The sequence below is a fragment of the Sceloporus occidentalis genome, unplaced genomic scaffold (genome assembly GCF_023333645.1).
Source record: "Sceloporus occidentalis isolate IW3139 unplaced genomic scaffold, rSceOcc1.0.p SCAF_73, whole genome shotgun sequence".
NCBI lineage: Eukaryota > Metazoa > Chordata > Lepidosauria > Squamata > Phrynosomatidae > Sceloporus > Sceloporus occidentalis.
This window is the reverse complement of record NW_028317053.1, coordinates 4,173,024-4,183,048: the sequence shown is the minus strand read 5'-3', so window position 1 is coordinate 4,183,048 and position 10,025 is coordinate 4,173,024. Positions and strand designations below refer to the sequence as shown.

General features: G+C 42.5%; 1 protein-coding gene across 8 annotated transcripts in view; it reads left to right on the top strand.

Annotated features, from left to right (window-relative positions):
* The first annotated feature begins 5,015 nt into the window (after positions 1–5,015).
* The window catches only part of KIF27 (kinesin family member 27), a 34,846-nt gene continuing 29,836 nt past the window's right edge, over positions 5,016–10,025 (top strand). For 2 of the 8 annotated variants that reach the window (XM_089494522.1, XM_089494514.1), the window contains exons 1-3: positions 5,016–5,096; positions 7,630–8,018; positions 9,533–9,733. In XM_089494522.1, coding sequence (XP_089350648.1) covers positions 7,709–8,018; positions 9,533–9,733 — 511 coding nt within the window. In that variant the 5' untranslated portion in view covers positions 5,016–5,096; positions 7,630–7,708. The other 6 variants (XM_089494516.1, XM_089494517.1, XM_089494515.1 and 3 more) reach the window with 6 other exon arrangements.

Sequence of the window (10,025 nt, the reverse complement as noted above, 5' to 3'; positions counted from 1 at the left end):
AACAAATTATCTGGAGTCTATATCATAATTATATGAAGCTTGTATCTTTGTAAGATTTTATAAGTTGGCTAAAGATGGTTATTTTAATAGAAAATGCATCTTCAAACTGCTTAACTGGTCAGTGTCCATGTGCGTGTGTGTATGGTATATGTATGTTTGTGCATATGTTTGTGTGTGTGTGTGTACACACACACACACGTGGACATACACCCTTTCAGGTCTACATAGTTCCTGAAATATTGGCAGTTAACTACAATTACTTAGGCCCTGTGCAGACCAACCATTAAGGCCAGCCTGGGGGCAGAGTTGGGGCATGGTGTCCATATGACACATGCCCCGACTCTGTCCCCAGGGTGCCATGATGGTGCACGGCGTCACGGCACTCCTCTGGCGCTGTGTCTACAGAACACAGCACCAAAGGAGCACCTTAAAGCTGCAGTGCTGCAGCTATCACACCCTTTCCAGGGCGCAAAAATGAGCCGCATGGCATGTAGTTGCTGCAGCCCTGATCCAGCACAGCTGAAGGTGGCTGCAGGCTGCCCCTTAGGGGTAGTCTGCACAGCCCCTCAGTTTAACTTAGAATGGTTTTAGGCAAGCCAGAATTCTTTCCATAGTGGTTTACAACAGGGCTAGGCAGACTTCAACAACAACTGCTAGGCAACTTTCAGATTTGTGGGGTGGTCTAGTTTTGTTTTTAACTTGGAACCCAAGATGCAACAATTAGTGCCCAATGGGAAAGGCATACACCTGGAATTTAAAAATTCGGAGCCCAGGGTTTTATTTCCCCCACTATCGGCACTGGATGGAGCTCACAGTCCTTCCATGCAGAAATCTACTTGATTGCCCCAAGCTCTGTTACAGCAAAATAAAGCAGGATAGAATTGGACAGAAGTAATTTTGTTATTTTGCTTGTTAAACAATTGGGTGTTATCCTTGCAGAATTCAAATATACAGCCATATTAGTCTGCAGAATCAGTATGTAGCAAGATCTTGTAGCACCTTTGAGACTAACTGGATCTCTTGCAAACCACTCTGAGATCTTGCAACCAATCTTCCTATCTGTCATTTACAATGCTTAAAATATGTATATCTAAAACCACAAATTAAAAAAGGAAACCTACAGCTAAAAAGCAGTCAAAAGAACTTTACAAACCCAAGCTAATTAAAAGGTTCTTTCTGGAGTCCTAAACTAAATTTGTTAGCTGTTGTTTTCATCTGGAGATGTCAGAAGTTGAGTCTGCACCTTTTTGTATGCAAATAATTTGATATTGCCACCACTATACAGTTTCTTGCCTCATCCTTACTAGGAAGCTTAGGTTAAAATATATTTATTAGAAGGTTGCAGGTGAACACTTAATATTTAATAAAAGGAACACACTGCTGTCACTGATCTTATGTGGTGTTCCTATGACTGTTGAGGAAAGCAAGGTTGCCCCACCATCCCTTTCTGCAAAAGCATGACTAGCAACATCCAGTGCTATTAAGGTGCAAGAAGACTTACATATACATAAAGCTCCTAATGTGAAAGAGAGTGGTAGACAAAAATATTTGGACCAGCCAGCATTCTTCCCTCCATCTTTGGACAGAAGCTGCGTTTGTTGTTGATAACTGCCCTTGAGTTGATCTTGACCCATAGCTGTCCTGGGGATGAAACATCTCCAAGACCCTCTGTCCTCCACTGCTCTGCTGTGTTCCTACAAACTCACACTTTTGACCTTAATAAGAGTCCGTCCATTTAGCATGCAGTCTTCTTCTCTTTCTACTTTCCCCCATCTTTCCTAGCATTGCTGGGTTTTTTTCCCATTAGCCTTTCCTTCTCATGATATGTCCAAACTATGACAGCCTAAGTTTTGTCATCTTGGCTTCCAGGGAGATTTCTGGTTTGATCTGATCCAGGGCCCATGTTTGTCTTTTAGGCTGTCCATGGGATCCTCACCACTCTTCACCAGCATCATATCTCAAATGAGTTGGTTTTCCTCCTATCTTCTTTCTTAACTGTCCAGCTCTCACGTCCATACATGGCAATAGGGAAAACAATGGCTTGTACAAATCTGACTTTTGTGTTCAGTTGTATATCTTTGCTTTTAGAATCTTTTTTAGTTCTTTCATAGTCACCCTCCCCATTCTTAATCTTCTCCTGATTTCCTGGCTGCAGTCCCCATTTCTATCAATGTTTGATCGCAGGTATGGGAATTCTTTTACTACTTCTATTTCTTTATTGTCTAGGTTGAATTTGTCTAGATTCTCCATTGTCATTAGTTTTGTTTTCTTTATGTTCATCAGCCTAAATGTTGCCAGCTTGCCAGGTGAGATAAGGAGACAGGGATCCGGCACCTTTAATGGTTGTTGTTTTACACAAGCAAAACCTGCTGAAATGCCCTCTTCTATGCTGCTGAAGGAGCAGGAGCCCTGTTCCTTATTTCTCCCAACAACTTTACTAAACAATCAACAGAGCTACTTCACACACAGATGACAAATCCACTGGACATGGACATGTGATTAGTGAACATGGTAGGGCACAGCCCCTCCCACATGTTTGTACAGCTACCCCACTTGGAAATGTGACTTGAGTTCACAACCCACACAAGAAACAAGGTGACCAGATGTCCTCACCACAAAGGAAGACAAGGCAGCATAAATTGTAGGCCACTCAAGAAAAATGTAGGACATGCCCAAATAAAAGCTTTTAAAAAAACCCAATGGAAATATACAGTAAATTCATGTGTCTTGGCCATGCTAAGAATGGAGGACATTTTGGAATTCTTCCTGGACAGAAGGCTGAAATGTAGGACATATCCTGGAAAATGAGGACATCTGGTCACTATGAAAAGAAAGTGTGCTTAGGTGTGGTTAACACACAATTATGGGATGACCGTGTTCCTTTGCTATGAGGAGCTGAGCCAAAAGTTACAACACAAAGTGAGACAGGGCCTATTAAGAGAGACTGGCTCCCAGTTTATCTTGTTGCCACCACTTCCCTACCCTATATTCTTTAACACATATTCTTTGGTCCTCCAGGTTTTTGAACTTCAACTCCCAGAAGCTCCATGCAGTTTGACTGTCTGGAGTTCTGGGAGCTGAAGTCCAAAACATCTGGAGGACCAAGGTTTGGGGATCACTGGTAAAATAGTTTCACAACTTTGGTCCCCCAGATGTTTTGGACTTCAGCTCCCAGAACTCCTTAATTGTTTGCCAAACTGACTGGGGTTTCTGGCAACTGAAGTCCAAAACACCTGGAGGAACAAAGTCTGGGAACCACAGTTTTAACCTTAGCTTTCTTAAGGCTAGGATAGCCACACATCCTCTTTTACAGAGGACAGACCTCTTTTTGAAGACATCTCTGTTGTCCCACATTTCAGTCTTCTGTCCTAGAGGAATTCCAAAATGTCCTCCATTCTGAACCATGAATGTATACTTCTATGAAGATGCCCTATATTGTCCTCCATTTCAACCTTCTGTCCAGGAGGAATTCCAAAAGGTCCTCCATTTGGAGCATGAATTCATATTTCTATGAATCATAGAATCATGGAGTCGGAAGAGACTGCAAGGGCCATCCAGTCCAACCTCCTGCCATGCAGGAATTCACAATCAAAGCATCCCTGACAGATAGCCATCCAGCCTCTGCTTAAAGACCTCCAAGGAAGGAGATTCCACTACACTTTGAGGGAGTTTGTTCCACTGTCAAACAGCCCTTACTGTCAGGGCTTCCTAATGTTGCAGTGGAATTTCTTTTCCTGTAGCTTGCATCCATTGCTCCGGGTCCTAGTCTCTGGAGCAGCAGAAAACAAGCTTGCTCCCTCCTCAATATGACATCCCTTCAAGTATTTAAACAGGGCTATCATATCACCTCTTAACCTTCTCTTCTCCAGGCTAAACATCCCCAGCTCCCTGAGTAGTTCCTCATAGGGCATGGTTTCCAGGCCCTTCACCATTTTAGTCACCCTCATTTGGACACGCTCCAGTTTCTCAATGTCCTTTTTGAATTGTGGCGCCCAGAACTGGACACAATATTCCAGGTAGGGCCTGACCCAAGCAGAATAGAGTGGCACTATTACTTCCCTTGATCTAGATAGACACTATACTTTTATTGATGCAGCCTAAAATCATATTGGCCTTTTTAGCTGCAGCATCTCACTGTTGACTCATGTTCAGCTTGTGGTCTACTTGGACTCCCAGATCCCTTTCACACGTAGTCTCATTCAGCCATGTGTCTCCCATCCTATATCTGTGCATTTCATTTTTCCACCCTAAGTGCAGTACCTTACATTTCTCTGTGTTGAATTTCATTTTGTTAGCTTTGGCCCAGCTTTCTAGTCTATTCAGGTCATTTTGAATCTTGATCCTGTCCTCTGGGGTATTAGCTATTCCCCCTAATTTGGTGTCATCTGCAAATTTGATAAGTATGCTCCCAATTCTGTCATCCAGGTCATTGATAAAGATGTTGAATAGCACTGGGCCCAGGACAGAGCCCCACTGGACACCCCACTGGTCACTTCTCTCCAGGATGAAAAGGAGCCATTGTTGAGCACCCTTTGCATTCGGCCAGTCAACCAATTACAAATCCATGTAACCGTTACTTTGTCTAGCCCCCATTTCACTAGCTTGTTTGCAAGAATGTCATGGGGAACCCTGTCAAAAGCCTTACTGAAATCAAGATATACTATATCCACAGCATTCCCTTCATCTACCAAGCTGGTGATTTTATCAAAAAAGAGTGACTAGTTTCTCTGAGTGCTTTCAGCTTTCCTCTGGCCGAATGCCCTCCATTCTGCGGTGCCCTGTCCTTCTGCTCCTCCTGAGCCAAAGGAGCCAGAGCTGCCCTGGGAGTCTGGAAGGGCTGAGCACAAGAAGGTGGACTTGAAGGCTCTGAGCCATTCCAGGCAGGAGAAGAAGAAAGAGAGGCTCTGGGCGGAATAGGGCGCGCCATTTGGCTGCAAACCTGCAGGTGGCGCTGTGGGGCGACGACGGCGACGCTCTAGCCGAGAGTGCAGACTCTGTGCCAGGGACCGGAAGTGGGGGGCGTTGTCGAGTGGAGTTCCTCGTTGCCTAGGCAACGGGTGTAAACTAAAGGCGGAAGGCGGTGTCGGTGGGCTCCGGTGAGGGTCCTAGGCCCGAAGGGTAACGCTAAGAGGCAGGGAAGGGCAGGGAGACGCCCTGGAAAGACCCACGGCTTCTTTCCTGGCGCCTGGAGGCTCGGGAGGAGGAGGAGGAGGAGGAGACGCTGCTGCTGCTGCTGCTGCTGCCGCCGCCGCCGTTAACGCTTCCTTCTCTTTTTCAGAGCCTTCCCGCCCAGAGGAGGAGAAGTAGGAGCCATGGCTGCATCCACACTGGAGGAATAACCCGGTTTGGCACCGCTTTAACTCTTTTCTGGCTCAAGGCTATGGAATTCTGGGAATGTGGTCGTGTGTTGTGGTGGCACCCGAGCGGAGCAGAGACAGCACCCTCCCTGTTAGATGGACAGTCCAGGACGCACTTCAGGAATAATCCGGTTTGACACCACTTTAACTGCCCTGGCCCAATACTAGGGAATTCTGGGAACTGTGGTTTGGTAGTTTGAATGCTCCGCTCTCTTGCCACAACAAATGATCATTCCCAGAATTCCACATCACAGAGCCAGCGCAGTTAAAATGGTGTCAAAGCAGATTAATTCTGCAGGGCCAATGCAGCCTCTGTCATGAGAATTCAAAGAGTCTGGAAAGTCAGTAGCCAAAGAGGTTTTGTAGCACCTTGGAGAACAACTGGAAGAAAGAAGTGGGCAGCGTCAGCTTTCCCAGACTTCAGTCTACTTCCTCAGAATACGCAAATGCATCTGAGGAAGTAGACTGAAAGGCCCAAACAGACAGGCCAAAAGAAAGCTGCTTCGGGTCACTTTGGAGGTATGCTGTTTAAATGATGCATGCGTCCTAAGAGGCCGGAAGCCATGCCAAAGCCACAATCCAGTCCTTAGGTGCAGCTTCCGGCCTCATAGGACACATGCATCATTTAAACACTACACTTACAAAGTGGCCCAAAGCAGCTTTATTTGGGCCCTAAGTCTACGAAAGCTCCTGCTGCCAACATCTTTCTTTCAGTTTGTCTCAAAGACACCCCAAGATCTCTCTACGTTCTGATTCTAGAGACTAACACGGCTACTTCTTTGAATTCTTTCTTACAATTAGTCTTCAAGGTGCTGCAAGATCCCTTTGCTTTGACCCTAACTGCGCAGGAGAAAGTAGGGGGTCTCTCTGTCCTGCTGCTGAAGGCACCAGGCATTTGTTTCCAAACAGCCACTGAGCTTGTTTCAAGTTTGAAACCAACCTCAGAATACGTAGCTGGAGTACAGGAAAGAGTACTGTGCACCAGAGCTCTCTGACAGACAAAGCTAACTAACTCACAAAACTACACACCCCAGGATACTATAAATATCTCACTAAACTACGAATCCTAGAGTAACATAGTATTGAGCCTTGGCAGTTAAAGTGGTGTCACACTGCGTTATTTCTGCAGCCTGAGATGTCCCAGCCCACCACTGTTGTTATGTTTATTGTGTTTACATTCCATCCTTTTTCACCCAGAGGTTCATGGCTTTCCTGTCTCCCATTTTATCACAGAAACCATCTTGTGTAGGTAGACGCTGCAGAGCCAATGGCGCTGAATAGTCGCGATGGTCATTTCAGGTTGGGAATCCTGTGTCATATTGGATGGAGCACTGTGCAGACAAAAAAAGCATTATTGTTCACTCCCCTCCCGTGTTTGGAAATGAATGACATATCAAGAGAACTCAACGGTGAAAAAAGTGACACTGATCCCATTCCCATGTAATGGGAATTGTAATTGTCCTCTGTCCATCTCTGCGTGGTTGTGTGTTCAGCCTTGTGGGTGTGGATGCAGATTGAGCACACAACTGCCAAATAAATTTAAAAGCAAAACAAAATTACAAGTTTGTTAAAAACCGTTCAGTTAGCTAAAGAGAAGAAGGGTAACTTTGCATCCCTTGTGATGCTGAAGTCATGGCTGAGTGAGTATTTCAGGACTGTTCTTCACAACAGTCAAGCATGCAGCACTTAGTGGTAATAAAATAGCCAGTGAAAAGTAAGTTTACAGAAAGGAAAGAAGGCACTGGGGACAGAATTGCATCATCTGTCACTAGTGACATTACAAACAGTGTATAGCAGATGTCCCTGACTCCTTTGCAACCCCTTCCCACACAATACAATAATGCTATTGTGACTGCTTTCTGATCTTTATATTAATAGCTTTTGAATGAAACATGTAACTATATCTTGGTAGTTCTTTCAGGAATGGACCATAACCTTCTGAGATTTGCCCCTTCTTTTTTGTTGCAGTTTGTGTATACCAGAAAGTAGTGTAAGTTGAGAAGTGAGTTGAAATCCTTTTGAGTTTGAGAGAACTCAGAAGAGATTGAGAGGAATACTCTCTTGAATAGAAAATCTCAAATCACTTGGGTGGCTAAGTTAAAATCATTGCACATAGATCTGTGGTGGGAATTAAGACTGAAATGCTTCAGTATAAAATGGGAAAATATGTCAGGTCAATTTATTGTAATTTGTGAAGAGTAATCTTTATTAAGCAATACTCTGTAACTAAGTGAAGAATAGTTTCTAAAATGATAGTCTTTGCCTCATATAGATGATACCTGAAATGCTGAAGACTGAGAACATGAAGAAAGAAATACAAGGAAATCTCTCAAAGTGAAACAAGAAATCACATGCAAACTGCAATGGAAGAAGTTCCAGTTAAAGTAGCAGTGAGAATAAGACCTTTGCTTTCAAAAGAAATACTTCACAACCATCAAGCATGTGTGAGATTAATCCCAAATACTCAACAGATTATCATTGGAAAGGACCGTGTTTTCACTTTTGATTTTGTTTTTGACAAATATTCAACCCAAGATGAAGTGTACACAACATGCATTAAGCCATTAGTGGCATCTCTGATAGAAGGATATAACGCTACTGTTTTTGCCTACGGACAGACAAGCTCTGGGAAGACTTACACCATCGGAGGAGGCCATGTTGGTATGTCTTTAAAGATGTATGCTTTCTTGTTATATTGATACAGTTTTCTTGATAAAAGCATTAAACTGTAATATCAGCTCTCAGCATTCCTCACCATACTGGCTAGAACTGTGGGGAGTTGCAGTCCAACACCATTTGGAGGGATGCCCAACTCCTAATCCTGTACTAAAGCAACACTTTTTCTTTTCCTTTGCTCTAAATATTGTTTTCTATTTCTGATAGTTTAGGCTACAGAACTGAAACTTAGCAAGTGGGTAGTAATAATACTAATGCTCTTGTATAATACTTGTATGTGTTGAAAATAATTGATATGTGTTATTTAGATTCCAGATGTAATTATCTAAAGTTATTCAATATTAATTTAGTGGAGGATTTCTTTGGAATTATCTAGTTTTAGGACTGCAAATTGGTTGCCTGATTGCATAATTTGGCATTTTGCTGTAGAGTTTGTGGGTCTATGTTTAAGGATCCTAACAAGAACAACTATTTACTGCCTTTGGATAGTAGTGATATTCATATTGGTGGTTGCCCTCTGTCAAAGGAGGAATGTGCAACATATTCTCTTATGCACCTGTTTCACATCTGTGGGATGGAATAATGGATGCATGAAATCTGCTGAAGGATTGACTAGAAAATGGTGCTCAAATACAGCTTTGTAGTTCAATGGGCTCTTGGTATCTGCTGGGGTTTGGTTCTAGGAACAGCACCCCCCATGGATACCAAAATCCATGAATGCTTACATCCCATTAAACACAGTGGCATAGTAAAATGGTGTCCCTTATATAAAATAGCAAAATCAAGGAATTTTGGAATTTATATATTTTCTGAAGATTTTTAAGATGTGGATTCTTGAATCCGTGGATTAAAAAATAATATCCATGGATACAGAGAGACAACTGTCCAATATATTAATTATGAAGTTATATTCAAGCACCAACTCACTGTATGCAGTATCTACTAGTGCACTATTACTAAAGTATTTCAAGAAACAGTCCCAGGAACCCCCCCAGAAAATATACCTTGAAGGTTGGGGGATCCTCTGGAATGGGGTCATTTGTGGCATAAGGGTTTAAGGAGTAGCAGGGGATCTTTCTGGAAAAAAAGAAACAGGCAAAAGTGTCTTCAGCAACTGGATCTTTTGTTTGCAGAAGGTGTGATCTTCATACCGCTGCTCCTCACTCTTTAGATGTCTTCTAAGAGGGGCTTTTTGGGAAGATGTTAGGATTGCTGGTAGAATAAAGGGGGAGGAAATCAGTTTCTGCAGATTCTCTTCTGCCAGCATGAAGTTGGATAGCATGATATCTGTGTCATGTTTGATGATTTGGTATCAAGCCTTATTCCAAGCAGTAACCAAATTTATATTTCTAGTAGTGTGCTTGACTTGTGCAACCTTGGGTAACCTCAGTTTCATGCCCCTGATCTATTATATTAAGGGCTTTCGTACTCCTTTTTTGGTATGTCTATGTTGTAGATTTGAGCTGTGTGCTTGGTTCACATTCTTGTTTACATTTTAGCTTTAGTTGCAGAGGAAGAGAGAGGTATAATTCCACGTGCGATCCAGGAAATATTTCAAATTATTTTTGAAAACCATAATGTTGACTTCACTGTGAAAGTTTCTTACATAGAGGTCTACAAAGAAGAAGTCAGAGATCTATTAGAACTGGAAACAACTATGAAAGATCTGCACATTAGAGAAGATGAAAAAGGCAATACAGGTATAAATACGAATTTGAACATAAAGTATGTGTTTGTTACTTGTCAATAAGCAATTTTAAAAATGTGTATTGAAAATATTAAAAAAAACGGTTGCATAGTATATATGCTCTGAATGGTCTGTTGCCAATATAATTGTGTTTTAAAATTATAACATTCATTTGGAGATACTATTATTTTTGTCTTGGTGCAAATTTAGACAAATGTATACTTGTAATCCTTGGGAATGTGTTTGCATGTTATGCATCACTACCCCAGTAACCATTTTCAGCTTTAAAAAGTTTTTCCAGTTGT